General features: G+C 45.8%; 2 protein-coding genes and 1 long non-coding RNA gene across 4 annotated transcripts in view; 1 reads left to right on the forward strand and 2 right to left on the reverse strand.

Annotated features, from left to right (window-relative positions):
• The window catches only part of BPI (bactericidal permeability increasing protein), a 48,279-nt gene extending 46,771 nt beyond the window's left edge, over positions 1–1,508 (forward strand). The window contains exon 15 of the mRNA XM_044297398.1: positions 1,011–1,508. Within this exon, the coding sequence (XP_044153333.1) occupies positions 1,011–1,094 (84 nt within the window). The 3' untranslated portion in view covers positions 1,095–1,508. The remainder of the gene's footprint in view (positions 1–1,010) is intronic.
• Positions 1,509–1,993: 485 nt separating this feature from the next.
• On the reverse strand, positions 1,994–3,432 carry LOC122940693. The gene is made up of 2 exons (XR_006390381.1): positions 3,395–3,432; positions 1,994–3,229 (listed from the first exon to the last, which is right to left on the reverse strand). It is a non-coding gene; the product is annotated as an uncharacterized LOC122940693 (long non-coding RNA).
• Positions 3,433–4,664: 1,232 nt separating this feature from the next.
• Positions 4,665–27,310, reverse strand: part of LOC122940679 (bactericidal permeability-increasing protein-like) — a 61,748-nt gene continuing 39,102 nt past the window's right edge. The window contains exons 12-15 of one of the 2 annotated variants that reach the window (XM_044297374.1): positions 26,863–26,905; positions 18,586–18,649; positions 8,980–9,056; positions 4,665–5,933 (exon numbers count right to left, since the gene is read on the reverse strand). In XM_044297374.1, the coding sequence (XP_044153309.1) occupies positions 5,895–5,933; positions 8,980–9,056; positions 18,586–18,649; positions 26,863–26,905 (223 nt within the window). In that variant the 3' untranslated portion in view covers positions 4,665–5,894. The remainder of the gene's footprint in view (positions 5,934–8,979; positions 9,057–18,585; positions 18,650–26,862; positions 26,906–27,310) is intronic. The other variant, XM_044297375.1, reaches the window with a different exon arrangement.

Consider the following 27,310-nt stretch of genomic DNA (forward strand, 5'->3'; position numbering starts at 1 on the left):
AGCTCCCTAGCATGCTTACAGTTAATAAAAATTGTTACCTCTGGCATCAATCCTGGACTTATAAAACCATAAAAAACGATCTTTATAACATATGCAAATGAGGGCTCGCAAGTGCCCAGGGGCGGCGTTACCCTCGTAGGTGCCCTGCTAGCTCAGCCTTTTCATTACTTCCCCCCTCCCCTTTCTACCCTACGCCAGCCCATCCTTTCCCTCTGACCGCCTATCTACCAACTTGTTATTCCGCCGAGATCCCGCGGCCGGCGCATGCGCACTGCGATGCCCATTCCTTGTATGGCATCACAGTAATTAATGCGCATGCGCCTTTGTTGTGTTTTTGCGTCGTTAGCCGGCGCATGTGCAATAGTTACTGTGATGCCATACAAGGAATGGGCATCGCAGTGCGCATGCACCGGCCAAAGGAATGAATGCGCCAGCCGCGGGATCTTGGCGGAATAACAAGTTGGTAGATAGGCGGTCAGAGGGAAAGGATGGGCTGGCGGAGGGTAGGAAGGGGCGGGGAGAAGCAATGAAAAGGCTGAGCTAGCAGGGCACCTACGAGGGTAACGCCGCCCCTGGGCACTTGCGAGCCCTCATTTGCATATGTTATAAAGATCGTTTTTGATGGTTTTATAAGTCCAGGATTGATGCCAGAGGTAACATTTTTATTAACTGTAAGCATGCTAGGGAGCTATGGGAAGGGTTAAAAAAGTGAAATGCTGATGACAGACTCCCTTTAATGCTCGGGTTCTCGCATTGACTTCCATTGTGCTCGGGTAGTTCTACTCGAGCACCAGAGCACACAAGCTCTTTGGTGCTCGACCAACACTGTAGGGGTTCAAAGCTACAACCATGACAGCAGTTTGGTTTCCGACTGTCTTTAGTCTAGTGATATATCATTTTGCATCCCTTATCTAGTCTGAACTGTGTGCTGGGAGCGTTCCTATACCTGAATTTATGGTGAATCGGTAAAGAAATGTTTTTTTTATTGCATGGATTATTTCTTCTTTCAGGATTTCCTTCTGCTTGGGGCCAATTTTCACTATGGAAAAACTGAAAACCGCACCCGGATTGATGACATTGTGACATCTCTGTGATCTGTTTGGATACAATGTGACGGCAGGCTGTACATACTAGATCCTGTGACTCGGGGTCATTTAGATACATGAGTAAAATCCTAGTCTGAAAATATGAAGGATTTGATCAACAATAAAAAGAAAAATCACAAAGTTTTACAGCTTTTTCCTCTTTAAAGACTGCGACCACATCCAAGTCATGGTGTGACATACAGTACATTGATATACCTGACTGTACAAAAGCAGGGGATTCAAAGGCACGGTTTGCTTTCATGAAAATGGAATGACTACCTTAGCCCACTGTTCCTAAAAGGGTATGGCATAAATACATGATAGTCAGGGGTCTCACCCGTGTTGTTCCGAAAGGTGGGGTTCCAAAGGTCGAATTAGGAATTTTGTTGCATATCCCATCAATATGCCCCAAATGCTTGAGATATAAAAGCTCTTTTAGTGGTCCCTGCATTTCAAGTGTTTTTACCAAACTTTTTTTTTAACAAGCTCTTGTTTTTACTTTTTTGAAGTTCTAAAGAGAAGCCAATAGAAAAACTGCCAGAAAAAAACTGCGATACTTAAAGCATGATGTATTTTTTTAAAAACATACCACTGTCCTCCCTCCCAAAATAGCTACAAAACAAAAAATATGCGTATACCATATTTTTCGCCCTATAAGACGCGGGGGGAAATGTCAGTGTGTCTTATGGGGCAAATACAAATCAGCGCTCACTAGTACAGGAAGACTGGGAAGCCATGATCCGTGAATGCGGATTTCCACAGGCTCTGTATTCACTGCTTCATGGTCTTCTTCGGCCACTTGTTGTGCTGTGTCCTGCACACAGCATGAGGACTTCGACGCTCTGTGACCTCACACTTTGTGGTGGTTTAATTTTTTTTTCTCTGATGTAAGGTCTGAATAATATGGGGGTCTTATTAACATGGAGGTCTGATCTGTGATCTTTTAAAAATTTTGCATCTGATATAAGGTTTGATTGGTGGTCTGATCTGAGGTCTGTATAAGGAGCTTTATTAACATTGAGGGGTCCAATCTGAGGTCTGATTGGGAGTCATTAACATTGGGGGTCTAAATGAGGCTGTGGGCTGAGGTCTGATTAACATTGGGCGTCTGATTGGAGATCTGAGCTGAGCTCTGATGAAAAATACTTTTTTTCTTATTTTTTTCCTCTAAATCCTAGGTGCGTCTTATGGGCAGGTGCGTCTTATAGAGTGAAAAATACGGTATATACTTTTTAATATTTTGCTAAAAACATTAAAGATGCTGTAAAAATTCAATCCAATAAAATCACCACTAAAGCGCATTGTGTGTGAATTCAGCCTTTAAAAAGTATGAAACCTAGCATGATGGGAGCAAAGGGTGAAAATGATCTGCTTAAGAAATGTACAGATTATATGCATGCACCTTATTATTCAGTTTGCTTATTCTTTCACATACCGATACTGATATTTGGGTCATCTCACTAGTGAATGAATATACAAATTAATAAACTATTAAATCTATAGTAAAATATCATCTTCATTCTATGCCCTTTTTGTTGCTGTTTTTTTAAATTCTATTTTATTTATTTGATTATGGGTCGGCCATCTTGCATTGTGCTGTCCTAGAGATTTCTAGAGATTTGCTCTACAGGAGGTCATCTTGGTTTGAGTTGTTCTAGAAATTTGCTTTACAGAAGGCACACGGAAACTTCAGAAGCCAATTTAATGATGTCTATAGGACAGCTTTCTAGGTATCCTCTGTGAGCTGTGCAGAGATCATTGTCCAGGGAGGGAGAGAAAGTGAGCTGCGACCATCATCTATTATTAATCACTAGAAAAAGTACCCCACACTGCCCGAGAATGAAATGTTGGTCTGTTTGTGTGGTTATAGGATTTGTGCCAAGGGTGCCCAGGAGGCCAATCCATGCCCTCTTTTTTTAACAGGGAAATCGCTAGTAGCCCCATATACTCCCAGCAGTTACACACAGTTTATTTTATTCACTGCTCCCCATAACTGTGACCTCCTAAGCACCCCACCGCTTTAACAGTACCCTGCCATCCTTAACAGTACCCTCCACAGCACTCCACCCCTTTAACAGTTAACTCCACAGCACCCCACCCCCTTAACAGTGACCTCCACAGCACCCTGCCTCCTTAACAGTGACCTTCTGCCTTAACAATGACCTCAACATCATCTTGCCCCTTAACAGTGACCTCCACAGCACCCCACCCCCTTAAGAGTGACTTCCCCCCCCCTCTTAGCAGTGACCTCCACAGTGCCCTGTCCTTTAACATTGACCTCCACAGCACTCCACCCCCTTAACAGTGACCTCCATGGCACCCAACCCCTTAACAGTGACCTTCACAGCACCCCACCCCCTTAACAGTGACCTCCACAGCACCCTGCCTCCTTAACAGTGACCTTCTGCCTTAACAATGACCTCCACATCATCTTGCCCTTAACAGTGACCTCCCCCCTTAGCAGTGACCTCCATAGTGTCCTGCCCCTTAACAGTGACCTCCACAGCACCCCACCCCCTTAAGAGTGACTTCCCCCCCTTAGCAGTGACCTCCACAGAGCCCTGTCCTTTAACATTGACCTCCACAGCACTCCACCCCCTTAACAGTGACCTCCATGGCACCCGACCCCCTTAACAGTAACCTTCACAGCACCCCACCCCCTTAACAGTGACCTCAACAGTGCCTTGCCCCTTAACAGTGACCACCACAGCACCCTGCCCCTTTAACAGTAATTACAGTTTGGCAGTTACACTATATGAGTGAAGGATCTGCAAGCTTCTATTCGCTAATAAGGGTCATGTGACTGTGTGTATGGCAGTTAGGATATGAGTAAAGAACCTGCAAGCTCCTATTGGCTAATACATATTTTGGGAATATCTCAGGAACGGTACATCCTAGAGAGCTGAGACCTTTACGAAAACCTTCTCTGACACCCAATGCACCTAAGTGCCAAATTTGGTGTCCAACGGTTCAGGCGCCTGAATGCCCATAGAGGAAACACGGACAGACAAACAGACATTGATTTTTATAATATAGATAAATACTGTGTTATCTGCTGAAAAGAGATCTCTACAGAACAAAAAAGTGTTATTAAACATTCAGGGTTTATTACTTTTAAAATATATTAAGTCATTGAAGGGAATTAGAAGGATTTTTACATTAAACCCCACTTCTGTCCCCACTCTGCTTTAAAGGGGTTGTGTCACTCCCGAAAATGGCATTTATCATGTAGACAAAGTCACAAGGCACTTACTAATGTATTCTGATTGTCCATATTGCCTCCTTTGCTGGCTCGATTCTTTTTTCCATCACATTCTACACTGCTCGGTTCCAGTGGTTACGACCACCCTGTAATCCATCAGCAGTGGCCATGCTTGCACATTGTAGGAGAGGGTGCTTTTTCCTATAGTGCGCAGCATGTCCACCACCTTTTCCAAGCTCTGTTCTTGCAATCCTGCAGACTAATTACCTTTTCTATGGCAACTTGTGTTTGATGAAGGTCGCCATTGACCGAAATGTTACAACAAATTCACACATGTATTTAAGTTGCTTTGCAAGTAAAATCAAATAAAAATGATGCACTGATTACAGCTCAAGTTTTATTACAAGATAAATGGCACAACCCTACCAGCTTAAAAAATAAAAATTCCAGCACCCTGTTATTTATTTTTTATGCTGTATGTACCCATATGTGGCCACCCTGTGGTTGTAATGTGCTTGCATTCTGTCAAGGGCTTTGGTAGTATGTGGAGATATTGTATTGTGTATTCTTATCTACAGTAGATTAGTGGATTAGACCTCTGTACATCATCCATTTAATAAACAGACTTTTCAATACACTGTATCAGAATTTTGTCAGTCTTCCTATTGTGGACTATTCTGTCATCCTCTTACGACCTGTTACCTCTCCTGACGTTTGTGTTAGGGATGAACGGCGTTTTCAAAAATTCGATTCGGCTTCTTCGCCTAACTTTGTCAAGAAATTTGATTTATAGCGAATGAATTTGTCATGAATGGCTTTCCGTTGTATAGAGCGGGCACAATGACGGGGAACAGCGATTGGTCCGCCCCATCATTTAACCCCTTAGATGCCGCGTTCAATGCTGATTGCGGCATCTGAGAATCACATTTAGATGCTCAGGGGGTTAATCTGGGGTAAAAAAAAATATAATATTCACCTCATCTACTTGATCGTGGACTGGCCGTCCTGATTGAAGAAAACCTGCCGAAGGACCTGCAGCGAGCATGATGACATCACCACATGATCGTGCTGGCCGCAAACAGCGACATCATCATGACAGGAGCAGACAGCCTCTCTGCGATGAAGTGGATGAGGTGAGCGTACTTTTTTAATTTATTTTCAGCCACCATTTTAGGAAAAAAGTTTTTGTTGCCAACCTGAATGGGTCCCTCTGTTGTGCTTCTGTGGGGTTCTGTGACCCCGTACCACACCGCACCTGCCGGATTGCAGACTCACTCAAGTGAGTGGATCTGCATCCATGATACAGTGGGTGGTGGGCCGCAACACGGGCAACGGCCATGTGCATGAGCCCTAAAACAGACATGTCAGGAAAGTTTACAAGTCCTCTTTAAAAGACGAAAAGCTAGAAACTATTTCATACAAAATAACACCCATTGGTTTATGGTAGCATTAAATCAAGTAATATGATATCGTCATGCCATAGCTTCAGTGTACATCTCATTTTTTGGACAATTACTACTTTTCTCAATCGCCTACTTCGAATCAACAGTATATGAAATATCTCTGGCTGCTTTGGTAAACTTTTTCTCTTTCCGCCATTTATTGATTTATCCATAGTTGACATCTGCTCCCAGGAGAATGTAATGCTAGAATAAAAATAAATAAAATAATATTAAGATATTAATTCATTTTACAATAATTACCCTTTACTAAACAAATCTATTATATTTTATAAGTAAATCGATCCATCGGTATGTTTCTAAAGATCCTTTTCTTCCTCCGGCCAGATGCACCAAAATCTTGAAAAACAAACTTTATTCCCCTGCATGCGCTATGTAACAGCAGAGTTTGAAGTCAACGGGGCAGCGGCCTCCTCGCTTCAAGTCAGGATAACCACGCCCCTTCACTTCTGATTGACAGCCGTGCACGTGAACGTTCTTATGTGCACTCACACCCGGGAGCCGGCAAATTGAGCCGCTAAAAACTACCTAACATCGGTATACAGCAATGTGCAGGCACGTTAATAGAGTCGTCAGGGCACATGTGTGAGACTTCGTCCGGCTTTGCTGAACAGCCGAAAACTATCTGATGTCAATCAAAAGCGAAGGGGCAGGGAAGGGGGGTGTGGTTATCCTGACTTGAAGCGAGGAGGCCGCTGCCCCCTTGACTTAAAACTCTGCTATTACATAGTGCATGCAGGGGATTAAAGTTTGTTTTTCAAGATTTTGGTGCATCTGGCCGGAGGAAGAATAGGATCCTTAGAGTTGTCATACAGTCATAGCAATTCTAAAATCTGCTATTCTACTAACAGATAACATCCCTCATAGCTGCAGCAAACTATCCGTTACGGACAGTGGGTTTGCCAACTAACCAGTTTGGCTTTTGGCTAAACCAAAGGGCATTGTTCTGGTGGTTCCCTGGTATTCACCCTTTAACCCCTGGACTTCACTCTGCAAGGACCCAACCAGGCCACTACCTCCTGGAGTAGTCCTGGTGGAGTTGGCTGCTGACCTACAGGAGTAAGAGACACTAGGGCACAGGCAAAAGCATAGTCTGAATACAGGCCAATAGTCAGGGCATTCCACAGGTCAGAGCAGGCAGAGTTTGTGCATAATCCAGGTTACAATTCCGAGGGTGAGGCAGGCAGCAAGGAGCAGAATCAGAAGACAGACAGAGTTCGGTATACAGAAATTCAGACAAGATCACCTTCACTGGGTACTAACTAGTAGAAAACCCGAAGCTGAGACGAGGAGGTGGATCCACAGCCCAGCTAAATAGGAGGCTGATTAGCAACTCCGCCAGCTCCTGGAGAGGGGCAGGAGAAAGGGTTTAAAGGGAACCTGTCACCTGGATTTTGTGTATAGAGCTGAGGACATGGGTTGCTAGATGGCCGCTAGCACATCCGCAATATCCAGTCCCCATAGCTCTCTGTGCTTTTATTGTGTAAAAAAAACGATTTGATACATATGCAAATTAACATAAAAGAGTCATATCTTACTTGTGTGACCAGAGAAGAGTCATATTTTCAAGCCCTGACTCATCTCAGGTTAATTTGCATATGTATCAAATCTGTTTTTATACACAATAAAAGCACACAGAGCTATGGGGACTGGGGATTGTGGATGTGCTAGCGGCCATCTAGCAACCCATGTCCTTGGCTCTATACCCAAAATCCAGGTGACAGGTTCCCTTTAACTCTCCTAGTAGTGAAAGGAGTTCATTGAGCACTTGTCCCAGTACGCACAGGGTGAATGAAGCGATGCCTGCACCTGCCCCAGAACAGAGGGACAACAGCGCCATGCCTAACACTAACAAAGGGACAAAGGGATCCTTATCTGTATAGGAGTTTTATCTCTCTGTGCTGACTGCTATAGAACGAAAATATGTTGGATTTTATTTTAAATGGTATAGAGCTGCCAAAAGAAAAAAAAACTGCCAAAAAAAATACTACTTTTTGACTATAGTGTATCTTTAATACTGATGTGTAAAATGCTGGTCTTAATTTCCTCCATACTCACTGCAGTACCTCAGTGCAAGGGGATATCTGTAATTTGGTTTGTAATGTTTGTACTGTTATGTCATGTTAATGTAATGCACTGTATACTATGAGCCAGGCATAGCCCAGATTAACCACCTTGCCCAGCTTTTTCTGGAGCTTAGGGTGTAGACTGGCTCCACCCCTAGTTCCAGGAGACAGGGAACAGTCTCCATGTGCTCCTCTCCTCCAGACTCCAGCTTCAAGCTTAGGAGCCTTTGGCATCTCCACAAGCTGCAGGGGATGAAAGAGAGGAACATCAGAAGAAGGATTTTAATGGCTACAGCTTGTGCATAAGCAAGGTAGCCTAGTTTAAAGTGTTCCAGACCATGCTGGTGAAAATGGAAAACAAGTTAAGACACCATATGCACCCCAGACTAGTGGACACTATAGGCATGGCTGACAGAGATTCCAGAAACAGAGATTTTAGCAAGAGAAGGAGTAACCAGAGGGCCATTTCTGTAACAAGCTACCTGGCTCATGCTTAGACATCCGGGTGGAATAGCACTGTGTACAGATAACCGCTGGATGTACTACAACTCCTATCATGCATACATTAAAAAGAGACTTTTGTTAAGTTCAACCTGGTTTTGTATCTGACTTTCTTAACACCACATGCTAGCCATACCATTTCTATCATGTGCCCTGCTCAGCACCCACATGGACATTAACACCATGGGCATTCCAGAACTACCATCAGGCAGGAAACCCATAGCTACAGCGAGTGCTCCAAAAGAGGAGAGGGTGCCCCTCCTTCACTGCACTAACCCCAGGGAGCAAAGGCATGAGGGTGTACACTATCACTCCCATCCTCTGCTCAAGCTTCTCAGAGGCTCGCTGCAAATATAGCAACCACAGTTTTTTATATGGGTTGTCAAGTAGTATGTTAATAGTAACCAGTCTATTCACACTTTTAAAACCTCTGCTTCGGTTGAATTTAAATTTTATTATTTTCTACCGGGAGATGAACATCTGTCCTAAATATATGATGGACATAGCGTACATGGTTATTTTGCTTGCAGTATAGCTATCAGAGCTGTGTCTTGTAATGAGCCGTGTCTACCACATGCATAGGACAGATTTTTATTTTCCGCCCATAAACAATGAAGGTTCTCCTGTCCTTGACAGTGATCAAGTCCAGTGAATTATGGACATACCTCCTGTAGCTTTAGCATGACATTGGACAGTTGAATATGATCCAGTAGTGGAAGTGGATAGCCATTCTTCAGAATTTCTAGAAGAAATGGAAAGGAAGAATAAGCTCTGGAGGTAACCTTTACACATGTTCTGCATTGTTATCCCTACTTGAAAGCAACCCTCTTTTTCAAAGTAAATGCGTAATGCATAATTAAGATACCAATTGTCCACCATTTCAATCTTGCTGTTTCTCCAATTCCAAAGATCCTCTTCATTTGTGTAAAATGGGCACCACCTTCTCAGTCCACTCTGTGCACATTTAGAGTCATTTACTAGTATGTGGGTTTGAGACTTTTTAAATGCCAGTGCACCACATTTAGCTCCAAGTGGTGTTTCGATGCTACCCTCAACACTTTCTGAAAAGCGAGAGAGTGGTGAGGGCAGGGCCATTGGCCAACTGCTGGAGGATGTGCCTTGTTATAAATTAAGTGCATCCTCCGGCTGCACAGGGGATTTTGATGACCAGTTTCAAATGATGGTCTTTAATAAATAACCCGCCATTATGTTTTCATAGTATGAGACTCTTCCCCTGCTTCTGGACCAGGCGGCCATAGACATGGGGTAGAGGGGGGTCCGAAAGACTACATAGAGTAGTCTGAGAAGCTAGTGGCCATTTAGGAAATGTTGATGGGCCTGGGAATGGACAAACCACACCAGAAAGTTTAATAGAGGGCACCAGAATTTTTACCCATGCTGTGATATTTTCATTGTGAATCAGAAGGTCACTTTAAGCAGATCTATAATTTAATAAAACGTTTGACATGTTATAGTTGTCACTAGTAAACCATTATCGAAGGAGAGAGTCCAGGTGCTGCAATGCTTTCTCAACGTCCATCGGGAGAGAATGGACAAATGTATATTTGTACCCTCCAAGTGAAACTGAGGGCAGCTAACAGGAGATGAAGGACATGACCCTCTGTATATAGAGCACCATATGGGGTTCATTGAGTGGTACATAGCAGCATAGTATGTAGCTGCAGCTCTATAGTCTCACATAGGTGTACCATGTGCATGACATTTGTGTCTTCTTTCCCTACAGCAGTAGAGGTAACAGGTAGGGATGAGCGAACTCGAACTGTATAGTTCGGGTTCGTACCGAATTTTGGGGTGTCCGTGACACGGACCCGAACCCGGACATTTTCGTAAAAGTCCGGGTTCGGGTTCGGTGTTCGTCGCTTTCTTGGCGCTTTTGTGACGCTTTCTTGGCGCTTTTTGAAAGGCTGCAAAGCAGCCAATCAACAAGCGTCATACTACTTGCCCCAAGAGGCCATCACAGCCATGCCTACTATTGGCATGGCTGTGATTGGCCAGAGCACCATGTGACCCAGCCTCTATTTAAGCTGGAGTCACATAGCGCCGCCCGTCACTCTGCTCTGATTAGCGTAGGGAGAGGTTGCGGCTGCGACAGTAGGGCGAGATTAGGCAGATTAACTCCTCCAAAGGACTTGATTAACTGATCGATCCGCAGCTGTGGATCATTGAGCTGCTGATCCTCAATTGCTCACTGTTTTTAGGCTGCCCAGACCGTTTGTCAGTCACTTTTTTCTGGGGTGATCGGCGGCCATTTTGTGTCTTGTGCGGTGCTGCGACCAAGTGCATCCAAGCTGCGACCAAGTGCATTTAACCCTCTATGGTGTGGTTGTTTTTTGGCTAAAGCCTACATTAGGGTGAAGCTGTCACACCAAGTGCATTTAACCAGCAATAGTCTGTTTATTTTTTGGCCATATACTACATCAGGGGCAAGCTGCGCCTGTCACCAAGTGCATTTAACCCTCAATGGTGTGGTTGTTTTTTGGCTAAAGCCTACATCAGGGTGAAGCTGTCACACCAAGTGCATTTAACCAGCAATAGTCTGTTCATTTTTTGGCCATATACTACATCAGGGGCAAGCTGCGCCCGTCACCAAGTGCATTTAACCCTCAGTAGTGTGGTTGGTCAAGCTATCACACCAAGTGCATTTAACCAGCAATAGTCTGTTCATTTTTTGGCCATATACTAAATCAGGGGCAAGCTGCGCCCGTCACCAAGTGCATTTAACCAGCAATAGTCTGTTTATTTTTTGGCCATATACTACATCAGGGGCAAGCTGCGCCCGTCACCAAGTGCATTTAACCCTCAGTAGTGTGGTTGGTCAAGCTGTGACACCAAGTGCATTTAACCAGCAATAGTCTGTTCATTTTTTGGCCATATACTACATCAGGGGCAAGCTGCGCCCGTCACCAAGTGCATTTAACCCTCAGTAGTGTGGTTGGTCAAGCTATCACACCAAGTGCATTTAACCAGCAATAGTCTGTTCATTTTTTGGCCATATACTAAATCAGGGGCAAGCTGCGCCCGTCACCAAGTGCATTTAACCAGCAATAGTCTGTTCATTTTTTGGCCATATACTACATCAGGGGCAAGCTGCGCCCGTCACCAAGTGCATTTAACCCTCAGTAGTGTGGTTGGTCAAGCTGTCACACCAAGTGCATTTAACCAGCAATAGTGTGGTTATTTTTTGGCCATATCCCAGTCTAATTCTGTCACTAAATCCATACCAGTCACCCAGCGCCTAAATACTAGGCCTCAAATTTATATCCCGCTAAATCTCTCGTTACCGCTGTCCTGTTGTGGCTGGGAAAGTTATTTAGTGTCCGTCAAAGCACATTTTTTGTTCTGGGTTGAAATACAATTCCCAATTTAGCAATTTCATAATTTAGTGGTTTCTGCTATATCAGAGCTATTTGAAATCTATCCCTAAAAGGGTATATAATATTCAAGGTGCACATAGGGTCATTCAGAATAACTTCACACACACGCTACTGTGCATTTCCAAGTCCAATTCTGTTAGTAAATCCATACCGGTCACCCAGCGCCTAAATACTAGGCCTCAAATTTATATCCCGCTAAATCTCTCGTTACCGCTGTCCTGTTGTGGCTGGGAAAGTTATTTAGTGTCCGTCAAAGCACATTTTTTGTTCTGGGTTGAAATACAATTCCCAATTTAGCAATTTCATAATTTAGTGGTTTCTGCTATATCAGAGCTATTTGAAATCTATCCCTAAAAGGGTATATAATATTCAAGGTGCACATAGGGTCATTCAGAATAACTTCACACACACGCTACTGTGCATTTCCAAGTCCAATTCTGTTAGTAAATCCATACCGGTCACCCAGCGCCTAAATACTAGGCCTCAAATTTATATCCCGCTAAATCTCTCGTTACCGCTGTCCTGTTGTGGCTGGGAAAGTTATTTAGTGTCCGTCAAAGCACATTTTTTGTTCTGGGTTGAAATACAATTCCCAATTTAGCAATTTCATAATTTAGTGGTTTCTGCTATATCAGAGCTATTTGAAATCTATCCCTAAAAGGGTATATAATATTCAAGGTGCACATAGGGTCATTCAGAATAACTTCACACACACGCTTCTGTGCATTTCCAAGTCTAATTCTGTCACTAAATCCATACCGGTCACCCAGCGCCTAAATACTAGGCCTCAAATTTATATCCCGCTGAATTTGAATACAATACATTGGGCCAAATAATATATTTGTTGTTGTGGTGAACCATAACAATGAGAAAAACATCTAGTAAGGGACGCGGACGTGGACATGGTCGGGGTGGTGTTAGTGGACCCTCTGGTGCTGGGAGAGGACGTGGCCGTTCTGCCACATCCACACGTCCTAGTGTACCAACTACCTCAGGTCCCAGTAGCCGCCAGAATTTACAGCGATATATGGTGGGGCCCAATGCCGTTCTAAGGATGGTAAGGCCTGAGCAGGTACAGGCATTAGTCAATTGGGTGGCCGACAGTGGATCCAGCACGTTCACATTATCTCCCACCCAGTCTTCTGCAGAAAGCGCACAGATGGCACCTGAAAACCAACCCCATCAGTCTGTCACATCACCCCCATGCATACCAGGGAAACTGTCTCAGCCTCAAGTTATGCAGCAGTCTCTTATGCTGTTTGAAGACTCCGCTGGCAGGGTTTCCCAAGGGCATCCACCTAGCCCTTCCCCAGCGGTGAAAGACATAGAATGCACTGACGCACAACCACTTATGTTTCCTGATGATGAGGACATGGGAATACCACCTCAGCATGTCTCTGATGATGACGAAACACAGGTGCCAACTGCTGCGTCTTTCTGCAGTGTGCAGACTGAACAGGAGGTCAGGGATCAAGACTGGGTGGAAGACGATGCAGGGGACGATGAGGTCCTAGACCCCACATGGAATGAAGGTCGTGCCACTGACTTTCACAGTTCGGAGGAAGAGGCAGTGGTGAGACCGAGCCAACAGCGTAGCAAAAGAGGGAGCAGTGGGCAAAAGCAGAACACCCGCCGCCAAGAGACTCCGCCTGCTACTGACCGCCGCCATCTGGGACCGAGCACCCCAAAGGCAGCTTCAAGGAGTTCCCTGGCATGGCACTTCTTCAAACAATGTGCTGACGACAAGACCCGAGTGGTTTGCACGCTGTGCCATCAGAGCCTGAAGCGAGGCATTAACGTTCTGAACCTGAGCACAACCTGCATGACCAGGCACCTGCATGCAAAGCATGAACTGCAGTGGAGTAAACACCTTAAAACCAAGGAAGTCACTCAGGCTCCCCCTGCTACCTCTTCTGCTGCTGCCGCCTCGGCCTATTCTGCTGCTGCCGCCTCGGCCTCTTCCTCCGCCTCTGGAGGAACGGTGGCACCTGCCGCCCAGCAAACAGGGGATGTACCACCAACACCACCACCACCACCTCCGTCACCAAGCGTCTCAACCATGTCACACGCCAGCGTTCAGCTCTCCATCTCACAAACATTTGATAGAAAGCGTAAATTCCCACCTAGCCACCCTCGATCCCTGGCCCTGAATGCCAGCATTTCTAAACTACTGGCCTATGAAATGCTGTCATTTAGGCTGGTGGACACAGACAGCTTCAAACAGCTCATGTCGCTTGCTGTCCCACAGTATGTTGTTCCCAGCCGGCACTACTTCTCCAAGAGAGCCGTGCCTTCCCTGCACAACCAAGTATCCGATAAAATCAAGTGTGCACTGCGCAACGCCATCTGTAGCAAGGTCCACCTAACCACAGATACGTGGACCAGTAAGCACGGCCAGGGACGCTATATCTCCCTAACTGCACACTGGGTAAATGTAGTGGCAGCTGGGCCCCAGGCGGAGAGCTGTTTGGCGCACGTCCTTCCGCCGCCAAGGATCGCAGGGCAACATTCTTTGCCTCCTGTTGCCACCTCCTCCTTCTCGGCTTCCTCCTCCTCTTCTTCCACCTGCTCATCCAGTCAGCCACACACCTTCACCACCAACTTCAGCACAGCCCGGGGTAAACGTCAGCAGGCCATTCTGAAACTCATATGTTTGGGGGACAGGCCCCACACCGCACAGGAGTTGTGGCGGGGTATAGAACAACAGACCGACGAGTGGTTGCTGCCGGTGAGCCTCAAGCCCGGCCTGGTGGTGTGTGATAATGGGCGAAATCTCGTTGCAGCTCTGGGACTAGCCAATTTGACGCACATCCCTTGCTTGGCGCATGTGCTGAATTTGGTGGTGCAGAAGTTCATACACAACTACCCCGACATGTCAGAGCTGCTGCATAAAGTGCGGGCCGTCTGTTCGCGCTTCCGGCGTTCACATCCTGCTGCTGCTCGCCTGTCTGCGCTACAGCGTAACTTCGGCCTTCCCGCTCACCGCCTCATATGCGACGTGCCCACCAGGTGGAACTCCACCTTGCACATGCTGGACAGACTGTGCGAGCAGCAGCAGGCCATAGTGGAGTTTCAGCTGCAGCACGCACGGGTCAGTCGCACTACAGAACAGCACCACTTCACCACCAATGACTGGGCCTCCATGCGAGACCTGTGTGCCCTGTTGCGCTGTTTCGAGTACTCCACCAACATGGCCAGTGGCGATGACGCCGTTATCAGCGTTACAATACCACTTCTATGTCTCCTTGAGAAAACACTTAGGGCGATGATGGAAGAGGAGGTGGCCCAGGAGGAGGAGGAGGAGGAGGAGGAGGAAGAGGGGTCATTTTTAGCACTTTCAGGCCAGTCTCTTCGAAGTGACTCAGAGGGAGGTTTTTGGCAACAGCAGAGGCCAGGTACAAATGTGGCCAGCCAGGGCCCACTACTGGAGGATGAGGAGGACGAGGATGAGGAGGAGGTGGAGGAGGATGAGCATGAAGCATGGTCACAGCGGGGTGGCACCCAACGCAGCTCGGGTCCATCACTGGTGCGTGGCTGGGGGGAAAGGCAGGACGATGACGATACGCCTCCCACAGAGGACAGCTTGTCCTTACCCCTGGGCAGCCTGGCACACATGAGCGACTACATGCTGCAGTGCCTGCGCAACGACAGCAGAGTTGCCCACATTTTAACCTGTGCGGACTACTGGGTTGCCACCCTGCTGGATCCACGCTACAAAGACAATGTGCCCACCTTACTTCCTGCACTGGAGCGTGATAGGAAGATGCGCGAGTACAAGCGCACGTTGGTAGACGCGCTACTGAGAGCATTCCCAAATGTCACAGGGGAACAAGTGGAAGCCCAAGGCCAAGGCACAGGAGGAGCAAGAGGTCGCCAAGGCAGCTGTGTCAATGCCAGCTCCTTTGAGGGCAGGTTTAGCATGGCAGAGATGTGGAAAACTTTTGTCAACACGCCACAGCTAACTGCACCACCACCTGATACGCAACGTGTTAGCAGGAGGCAACATTTCACTAACATGGTGGAACAGTACATGTGCACACCCCTCCACGTACTGACTGATGGTTCGGCCCCATTCAACTTCTGGGTCTCTAAATTGTCCACGTGGCCAGAGCTAGCCTTTTATGCCTTGGAGGTGCTGGCCTGCCCGGCGGCCAGCATTTTGTCTGAATGTGTATTCAGCACGGCAGGGGGCGTCATTACAGACAAACGCAGCCGCCTGTCTACAGCCAATGTGGACAAGCTGACGTTCATAAAAATGAACCAGGCATGGATCCCACAGGATCTGTCCGTCCCTTGTCCAGATTAGACATTAACTACCTCCCCTTAACCATATATTATTGGACTCCAGGGCACTTCCTCATTCAATCCTATTTTTATTTTCATTTTACCATTATATTGCGAGGCTACCCAAAGTTGAATGAACCTCTCCTCTGTCTGGGTGCCGGGGCCTAAATATATGCCAATGGACTGTTCCAATGTTGGGTGACGTGAAGCCTGATTCTCTGCTATGACATGCAGAATGATTCTCTGCTGACATGAAGCCAGATCCTCTGTTACGGGACCTCTCTCCTCTGCCTGGGTGCTGGGCCTAAATTTATGAAAATGGACTGTTACAGTGGTGGGTGACGTGAAGCCTGATTCTCTGCTATGATATGAAGACTGATTCTCTGCTGACATGAAGCCAGATTGTCTGTTACGGGACCTCTCTCCTCTGCCTGGGTGCTGGGCCTAAATATATGCCAATGGACTGTTGCAGTGGTGGCTGACGTGAAGCCTCATTCTCTGCTATGACATGCAGACTAATTCTCTGCTGACATGAAGTCAGATCCTCTGTTACGGGACCTCTCTCCTCTGCCTGGGTGCTGAGCCTAAACTTATGAAAATGGACTCTTACAGTGGTGGGTGACGTGAAGCCTCATTCTCTGCTTTGACATGCAGACTAATTCTCTGCTGACATGAAGCCAGATTGTCTGTTATGGGACCTCTCTCCTCTGCCTGGGTGCTGGGCCTAAATTTATGACAATGGACTGTTGCAGTGGTGGGTGACGTGAAGCCTGATTCTCTGCTATGACATGCAGACTGATTCTCTACTGACATGAAGCCAGATTGTCTGTTACGGGACCTCTCTCCTCTGCCTGTGTGCTGGGCCTAAATATATGCCAATGGACTGTTGCAGTGGTGGCTAACGTGAAGCCTCATTCTCTGCTATGACATGCAGACTAATTCTCTGCTGACATGAAGCCAGATTGTCTGTTTCGGGACCTCTCTCCTCTGCCTGGGTGCTGGGCCTAAATTTATGACAATGGACTGTTGCAGTGGTGGGTGACGTGAAGCCTGATTCTCTGCTATGACATGCAGACTGATTCTCTGCTGACATGAAGCCAGATTGTCTGTTACGGGACCTCTCTCCTCTGCCTGGGTGCTGGGCCTAAATTTATGACAATGGACTGTTGCAGTGGTGGGTGACGTGAAGCCTGAGTCTCTGCTATGACATGCAGACTGATTCTCTACTGACATGAAGCCAGATTGTCTGTTACGGGACCTCTCTCCTCTGCCTGTGTGCTGGGCCTAAATATATGCCAATGGACTGTTGCAGTGGTGGCTGACGTGAAGCCTCATTCTCTGCTATGACATGCAGACTAATTCTCTGCTGACATGAAGCCAGATTGTCTGCTACGGGACCTCTCTCCTCTGCCTGTGTGCTGGGCCTAAATATATGCCAATGGACTGTTGCAGTGGTGGCTGACGTGAAGCCTCATTCTCTGCTATGACATGCAGACTGATTCTCTGCTGACATGAAGCCAGATTGTCTGTTACGGGACCTCTCTCCTCTGCCTGTGTGCTGGGCCTAAATATATGCCAATGGACTGTTGCAGTGGTGGCTGACGTGAAGCCTCATTCTCTGCTATGACATGCAGACTAATTCTCTGCTGACATGAAGCCAGATTGTCTGTTACGGGACCTCTCTCCTCTGCCTGGGTGCTGGGCCTAAATATATGCCAATGGACTGTTGCAGTGGTGGCTGACGTGAAGCCTGATTCTCTGCTATGACATGAAGACTGATTCTCTGTTGACATGAAGCCAGATTGTCTGTTACGGGACCTCTCTCCTCTGCCTGGGTGCTGGGCCTAAATTTATGAAAATGGACTGTTGCAGTGGTGGGTGACGTGAAGCCTGATTCTCTGCTATGACATGCAGACTAATTCTCTGCTGACATGAAGCCAGATTGTCTGTTACGGGACCTCTCTCCTCTGCCTGGGTGCTGGGCCTAAATATATGCCAATGGACTGTTGCAGTGGTGGCTGACGTGAAGCCTCATTCTCTGCTATGACATGCAGACTAATTCTCTGCTGACATGAAGCCAGATTCTCTGTTACGGGACCTCTCTCCTCTGCCTGGGTTCCGCGGCCTAAATATCTGAGAATGGACTGTTCCAGTGGTGGGTGACGGGAAGCCAGATTCTCTGCTATGGGACCTCTCTCCAATTGATTTTGGTTAATTTTTATTTATTTAATTTTTATTTTAATTCATTTCCCTATCCACATTTGTTTGCAGGGGATTTACCTACATGTTGCTGCCTTTTGCAGCCCTCTAGCCCTTTCCTGGGCTGTTTTACAGCCGTTTTAGTGCCGAAAAGTTCGGGTCCCCATTGACTTCAATGGGGTTCGGGTTCGGGACGAAGTTCGGATCGGGTTCGGATCCCGAACCCGAACATTTCCGGGAAGTTCGGCCGAACTTCTCGAACCCGAACATCCAGGTGTTCGCTCCACTCTAGTAACAGGTAAACAGTTTTTTTAATTTTTAATTAATCCAACCCTAAATGCAACACAAAATTCTGCTAAATTTCAGTATGAATGGACAGCTATGCGTACATACCATTAACTTTTGGAAGTAGTATATGTGAGATGTAATAATTCACAGCAATGTTCAGAATCCCAACCTGTTATATAATAATCGAGACATGACATTTGGGTGAAAGAAGGAAATTATCAAAATAATTAACATATAATGTTTTAGTTTTCTAACTTTTAAATTGGTATTCCATATTGACTAGGAGTTTATACAGATGGGTATTTTCTTACCTTTAGTCTGGACATTTCATGAGACGAGTGGCACTAGATGACCACTTTTGAAAGAAAAAACATGATTTTTCGATACTTTGTTAGGAGTTGTTTATGCTATATGCATTGGTTGTGATGTGTGTTGTAAGCCTGTCGAAGGTTTAGCAAATTGTGAAAATGCCCTAAATGTATATCACGAACAATCAGAGTTCAACCTTAACCACATTTATGTAAAAGTAATGGTGGACACATCTTTACATTTCTCTTACTATAAAGGTGGCCATATGTAGCACTCCAAACCTGAGGGTACTACTATGGTATCCTTAATTTTTGCATTTTCTATATGTTTCATATACAATCTCTTATTTATTTTGTGTGTACCATGCCATTTTATTCAGGGGAGATACTGGTTGGCAACGGCTGGCTGTAATAGGGTTAACCACCCTGTTCCACCACACGTGGGAGAGACTGACCTCTATGGTTCAGCAAAGCACATAGGTGTCAATGGGGAGAGCAGAGAAAGATGCTAACAGACCCTTCTGATGGTGGCTTATCTCCTGGCAGTACCAAACGATTGCTCACCGATTTTCCTTTCCCTCGACTCTTTTTCCCGAAACACCATCTGTCAGTAGAGAGTTGGGAGCTCCCATACCCATTAGACTTTTGTCCAAACGTGCTGTTCTCAGGCTGACAATGTACTAATGTCTAGAGACTCCTATGGAGGCCTTTATTCTTCGTCAACTTGTCATACATGAAGCAATATGGACAATCAATGAGGCTGAGAATTGCACCATGTGTGGCTGGCTGTGCACTTCTAATGGCCATACTGTACAATCTTGATTATTCATAGTTTTCTGCATCTGGGCCAAGGATTCCGTTTGCTGCCCTAACCCTGTATTTAAATATTCTGGGTGAGGTAGGGTGACTTGTTGGCACTGTGGCAGCAGCCTAAACTACAGTACTCAGTAAATAGTTTAAGATTAGAATAGTCTCCGAATCTGTCATTTTAATTTCTATACATTTGCCTTTTCACGCTGTGCACCTGCAGACAGGTTGTGCACTGCATGCTGATGAAGAAGTCCTGCTTACTATATCACATGAGCATCGGAGTATTCTCTGTGCATAAGCATGCAGTTTGTCTCGTTTGTGGGCACATGCCATTTATTGTGATTGAGTAGAAACATAAAAATTACATTCAGATTCAGCATATTTTTTTAAGCTATTTACTGATTACTGTAGCTGGTAACATTACCTTTAAAGGAAATGTGTCATCAGAAAATGACATATTGATTAAATCAAGATTTTTTGTTTAACATATTGTAAAGAATTTTTGATGATGTTATTTTTAATTTTCCATGTCAATATATTTAAACAAAAAACAAAATCCTGTAGTTTTTGCACTGGTCACTAGGCCTAATAGGCTCCACTTTGTGTTCTGTACAGATCACTTTACAGCAGTTATCTGTTTATCTGTCATTCTAATCCTTCCTGTAATGATATCACCTCTGTGCATAGATAACACAGGATCCATCATTCACAATAGGTGATTTCAAAGCTTATCTATTCTTTCCTTGTACAATGACCTCTGCACAGGTCACAGAACCCCAGAGTGGTGTTACCACTTCTGCACCCTACTACTGTCTTTTATGGTCCAACCTGTATGTCATCTATATAGTTATTTCCAGGTCCCTCAACACTGTGTATCTATAATATGGTTATGTAACTGTTATAAATGTCATTTACCTGTTTCACCAGCAGGTGGCAGCAAATATGGCAGATCTATCCTTAGAAAGAATGGAACTCACCATTCCATTCTCGCCCCTTTTGGGCAGAAGTGGGCGAGTTCTGCTTGCTACCAGAAGCAGGGGTGGCAGTTCTAGACATTTTCTTTAAAGGTAATGTTACCAGCTACAGTAATCAGTAAATAGCTTTAAAAAAAATGCTGAATCTGTAATTTCCCCGAAAATAAGCCCTACCCTGATAATAAGCCCTAGGGCTATTTTGTAGGGTTTTTGGAGTAGGCTTCAAATATAAGCCCTACTCCAAAAATAAGCCCTAGATACAGCCGTATTTTATTTTATATAAAGGGAAGGTGGGGAAAATGTGCAGGCTGCAGCAGCTCAGGAGCTCTCACTAATGGTTCTTGAGCTGCCATGAAACTGTGGCTTCTCTCTATGCCCTGTACTGCCACCAGCCCGCATGTTCTTACTTAAATGAAGGAGGCAACAGAAGGATCTCCTTCTCCTCTCTGCTGCCTGAAGAAGCACCCTACATCTCTCCCTTGCCATATCTGCTCTCCCTGGTACCGTAGATTGCTGCCTAGGTCCTTTGGGTAAGGACAGCTCTGGGGCAATATACGATACTAGAATGTAAAATGTGTGTCAAATATGACTATAACCCCCCTCATTTATAGAAATGCACCCATGTACTGCAGTATATGGGTGCATTCCTATGGATGAGGGGGGTTATAGTCATATTTAATATAAACACTGTCCAGGGACTGTTCTGTAATTGGCATGTGTCTATATAAAAAAAATGCTCATGGAGCCAAAATAAGCCCTACTCCAATAATAAGCCTTAACACTTTTTTCGGAGAAAAATAATAATATAAGACCCTGTCTTATTTTCGGAGAAACACGGTAATTGATTCAGGTTCAGACTCCATGTTGGAGCTGACAGGACACTAACTTATTCCTTGGCTGAAACTAAGAGTGGAATGCAGCATAAAGAAGGAATCAAAGTTACTAAGCTAGCCTGTCAGTACAGCAGAGAGAAAGAGATAAAGCAGAGTTAAGTTTGCTTGCCAGTTCGTGCTAAAGCCTGCTGGATCCAAGACAAAGCCTGAAAACTGTTTGCAGAAACGTTTATTCAAGTAAAGCTGCCATTGAACGTCATCTCAAGATCTGGACTCAAGTTATTCTTTCAAATCCCATTCATTATTCCCCCTATTTATTGCTTCAAAGCCAAAGCCTAGGGTCCTGCGGTATCTATGTAAGAGCACCGTGACACAATAAGAGACATTTAGCTCGTACTACACCACTCAACATTCCTACTAAACCTGGGTTGCAATGTAAAGGGCCCTTGGCGGCACTTTGCAATTTTGGCATCACGAACAGGATGTACTCTTGCACCTTGTTGCTGCTATAGGCCTACAGTGGTCACTAAACCCACAGAGGAAGAGACTTTATTGCATTTGCTTACTGCTGGAGAGTGTGAATCAACATCAGTTGCAGTACTGTGGCAAAACAGGGGTTATTTGGCCATCTTGGATTTGGGCATCGTGTGTTGAGAGGAAGACCTCCACCCAGCAGAGGGGAGGGAACAAAAAAGCCCGCTTTAAGGTATATCCAGTATCTCAGGACCAGAAAGTGGAAATCCTGGTTTGCCAGTTACAGGAAGCTGCACTCCGGGAGGTCAAGTCCTGGCCTTAGCCAGAGCGAAAAAAAACCAGTTGAGCAGATCCTAGACCAACTCAGTACCACCTTTGAAACTATGACTGCCTCCAAGCTTAAGATGCACTTCTTTGAAAAACAACAGTCAAAGGAGACTTTCAGAGACTTTGCCTTGTCCCTGCAAGAAGCTCTCAGGGCTGTGATCCACATAGATCCCCGTGAAGCTGAGGGACAAGATCAGACTCTCGGAGAGCAGTTTATTGAAGGTGTCTTCGATGAACCCCTCAAACATCAGCTGAAGAGACTGTCAGCTCAGCACCCAGATGCCCCTTTCTTGTATTTTAAGGAACTTGCTTTTGGCATCCTAGGAGAAGGTCATCAGCCTAAACGTCCTGAACACAAGAAGGCAAGGCCCGTCCTGCGACCTGCTGCCCACAGCCAGATAGTTGAGCACGGGGCTCAGGCACCTGTCTCCCTCATAGCTGAGAATATGAAGAGGATGAGGAAGCAGCTAGAGTAACTAGAACAGCAGCCCAAGGCTGAGAAAGTGACTTCTGCACCAAGAGACCATCCTGCACCCGGTCCATGAGAAGATCGACTTCAGCCAACTGGTAGGGCATCAGATCCTGGGTACTGAGACACCAGAAAGTATGTATGCCGGCATTGTCAGAGGCCTGGACCAAAAGGGACTGCTGGCAATTAAAAGGGTATCCCCTGAGGCCAAGGACTGCTCCTTGGGAGGAAGAATACTAGGTCCCAAAAAATCAGCCTTTATGCCAAGATATTAGGGCGCCCGCCCCGTGGTTGAAGTTAGCATCAACGGAGTAATGTTTTCTGCTTTGATTGACACTGGATCTCAAGTGACTACCATCCGTCAATTCTCATTCGAAAGATGCCGGAACAGATCCCAGCTGACACAACCCCCGGAGTTCTGGCTCCACATCATAGCTACCAATTGCCAACCAGGGCCTATATTAGGCTATTGGGAACCTACCTTACAAATTGAAGATACCAAACTCCCACACCAAGGGGTAGTCATGATCCAGGTCCCGGAAGATGACAATTGCCCTGTGGTCCTGGGAATGAATGTACTCAGCAACTGTTACACTGAAGTGCTGACAGTCTTAAAGAAAACCTATCTGACCGCACCCTGTGGAACTCAATGTGTCATAAACCAGACTATCCAGGTGCTAGCCGCCCAACAAAAATTTAGCAACCAACAGTGTGAAATCTGCCGTGTTCCCATGAAGGGTGCTCAGCCTATTAGACTCCAGCCTGGAGCAGACACCCTATGGTGCAAGGCTTGCATCGGGGTTTGAGGTCAGGATTACCCGGCCCTTGTGGAACCCCTGCATCTACAAGATCATCCCCTTGTCCTAGTCGCTAGGAGCTTGGTCACTGTGTCACACGGAAATGTACCCATACGCTTGGTCAATCTAAGTGATGAAGCTGTAGAATTAAAAAAGTACTATCTAGTAACGAGTCTATATCACGTCAGTCTGCAAGATGTCCTGGATCCCTCGATTGCTGCTGCACAACAATCGCTTCAAACAGCAGATGCAGCTAAACACCGGACTGAGCAGCCCTGGTGAGCCAAACTACATATTGGAGATGCAACAACCTTTGCCGAACAGATCAAAGGTGTGCTGGACAGCCAAGGAACACCACCAAGTCTTCAGCAAACACCCCCTGGACTATGGTCAAACTAGTGAAATACAGCACACTATTCCAACTGGCACTCATCCTCCAATCAAAGAGAGATACAGTGTATAGGACAGTGCCTCCAGCCCTATACCAGCAGGTGAAGAAGATGGTTCAGGATATGAAGACGGCTAACATCATCCATGGTAGTCACAGCCCCTGGGCTGCCCCTCTGGTCCTGGTTAAAAAGAAGGTTGGAACCATCTGTTTCTGCGTGGATTACCACATAGTCAACAACATTACGCACAAGGATGTTTACCCCCTGCCACAAATTGAGGAGTTTCTAGCAGCCCTGGGATCTGCTGCTTATTTCTCAACCCTGGATCTAACCAGTGGCTATTGGCAAGTCCCATGGCACCATAAGAGAAACAGAAAACAGCTTTTACTACCACAATGGGTCTGATAGAGTTCAACTACATGCCATTCGGGCTGTGCAACGCCCCTGGGACATTTCAGAGATTCATGGAGAGATGTCTTGGACACAAAACTTTGAGACTGTTTTGCTGTACCTAGATGATGTGATTGCCTACTCCAAGACCTACGAAGAGCATTTACAGCACTTGGAAGAGGTGTTCCAGACTCTGGCCTGATATGGATTGAAAGTAAAGCCTTCAAAGTGCCACTTACTAAAGCCCCAAGTGAAATACCTGGGACATGTTGTGAGTGTGGAGGCTGTAAAACTGGACCCCGATAAGATAGCTGCAATACAAAGCTGGCAAGCTCCTAAAGCAGTCATAGAAGTCAAGAGCTTTCTTGGATTTGCAAGGTACTACCAGAGATTTATCCCACACTTCACTCAAATTGCGGAGCCTGTCCAGGAACTTTTGAAGGGTCATCCCAAAGGCTGTCAGAAAGCTAAGATACCGGTAGAGTGGAACAAAGAGCGAGAAGCCACTTTCCAAGTGCTAAAAGAAAAACTTACAGAGCCACCAGTCCTGGACTACCCTGACTATAGCCTGCCATTCTGCCTCTATACTGATGCCAGTAAGAAAGGTTTAGGAGCTGTACTATCTCAGACACAAGCCGGAACTGAAAGAGTCATTGCCTATGCCAGCAGGTCTTTACGAGAGCCGGAGCGGAATGACCAGAATTATAGCTCTTTCATACTGGAGTTCCTAGCCTTGGTATGGGCTGTAACTAAGAAGTTTAAGGATTATTTGGCAGCCATGACTTTTACTGTCTACACCAATAATAATCCTCTGGATCACTTGAACACTGCATGCCTGGGAGCTCTAGAGTATAATGCAACTAGCGTGCAATTTCCCTCAAGTGCGATTCTCTGCATTGTTAAACCCTATTCTAGAGGCTCATTTCTTCATGTCCTATCCCTTTTGACTAACACTGATATTTATTGTTCTATGTAATTTAATAAAATTAATTATTTTTATACAAATAGCATCCTTGTTTTTTAGTGTTTATTTCTCACTAATAAGACATAATACAAAGTTTTTTGTGGTCGCTTGTACTACTAATTTATGCAAAATTGTGTGAAAAGTAAGTAAGGCCTCTTTCACACTTGCGTTCTCCGGATCCGGCGTGTACTCCACTTGCCGGAATTACACGCCGGATCAGGAAAAACGCAAGTGTACTGAAAGCATTTGAAGACGGATCTGTCTTCAAAATGCTTTCAGTGTTACTATGGCACCCAGGACGCTATTAAAGTCCTGGTTGCCATAGTAGGAGCGGGGAGCGGGGGTGCGGTATACTTACAGTCCGCGCGGCTCCCGGGGCGCTCCAGAATGACGTCAGAGCGCCCCATGCGCATGGATGACGTGCCATGCGATCACGTCATCCATGCGCGTTAGGGGCGCACTGACGTCACTCTGGAGCGCCCCGGGAGCCGCACGGACAGTAAGTATACTGCTCCCCCACTCCACGCTACACTTTACCATGGCTGCCAGGACTTTAGCGTCCCGGCAGCCATGGTAACCATTGAGAAAAAGCTAAACGACGTTTAGCTTAAGGCCGGATCCGGATCAATGCCTTTCAATGGGCATTCATTCCGGATCCGGCCTTGCGGCAAGTCTTCAGGATTTTTGGCCGGAGCAAAAAGCGCAGCATGCTGTGGTATTTTCTCCGGCCAAAAAACGTTCCGTTCCGGAACTGAAGACATCCTGTACATCCTGAACGGATTTCACTTCATTCAGAATGCATTAGGATAAAACTGATCAGTATTCTTCTGCCATAGAGCCCCGACGACGGAACTCTATGCCGGAAGAAAAGAACGCAGGTGTGAAAGAGCCCTAACCATTTAACGATTATGATAAAATATCATCCTAGTACTTCCTGTATCATAAACAATACACTGTGCTCCAAAGAATAGCTATTACCTGTTGTTCTCTATTGCATGCATACACTGTGTAGCTAATTTATTGCTATTAGGTTACACAAAACTGGTTTTGCAAGTTTCATTTTTAAATAATAATAATAATAATAATTAATTTTTTTCGGTTTTAAAGGGATTCTGTCACCTCCCCTCAGCCAAAAAACGATTTAAAAGCAGCCATGCAGCACAGCTTACCTGGATTAAGCTGTGCTGTTTAATCTTGAAATCCGTCCAGCAGTTACTTTAAAAAACGACTTTGATCAATAAGGAAATGCGTCCTGAAGGTGCCCAGAGGGGCGTTTTTTTCTTCCTAGTGAGCCCAGTACCGCCCCTCTTTCAGTGCCCAGCCCGCCTTCCTTGTATTTTCTAACTGCCGCCCCCAGCCTGCCACAGCCTCCCCTCCCTCTCCTCCCCCTCCCTCACGCCGAACGAAGTCTCGCACAGGCGCAGTACCCACTGAGGGCTGCGCCTGTGCGATCATCAGGAGACTGAGGGCGGCAGCTTCATCTTCGTCACTGGGCATGCGCCGAGCCCAGTGACGTCTGATGCTCGCTCTTCCCTGCTGACTGAGGGAAGAGCGAGCATCGGACGTCACTGGGCTCGGCGCATGCCCAGTGACAAAGTGACAGAATCCCTTTAAATAATAATTGCTAGAGGTCATATATATACTTACAGGGAAAGGCCCCACTTCTGAGTTCTTGAGATCAATCTTTATGCTGTAAAAGAAAAACAATTCTCTAATTTGAAAGAACTATTCCAATCACACTCATCATGAGATAGACTTGTTCATATTTTTATCCATAAGAAAAATATGCGGATATGCAGACAGGCAGACAGCTGTTTTAGGGTTTTGGAGTTCTTTTCCTTATGGAAAAAATTATGTTTTTGCTTAACAGCCAAGTTATATTCCAAGGCCTATTTAAAGTCCAGGCATTGACTTATAGGGCACACATCCAATGGATGCAGTGCCCCAGTGAATTACTGCAAAGGGTTAATTTAATGTTCCTGAGTTAATTATTGTATCTTGTTAAAAAAAAGTATTTCTTTGTGTACTATGTACTGTATACTTAATAGTGATCTATGGACTTGATTAGGTTGCCAGGGTAGTGGATTGCACCCTG

The sequence above is a fragment of the Bufo gargarizans genome, chromosome 6, assembly GCF_014858855.1.
Source record: "Bufo gargarizans isolate SCDJY-AF-19 chromosome 6, ASM1485885v1, whole genome shotgun sequence".
Lineage (NCBI taxonomy): Eukaryota > Metazoa > Chordata > Amphibia > Anura > Bufonidae > Bufo > Bufo gargarizans.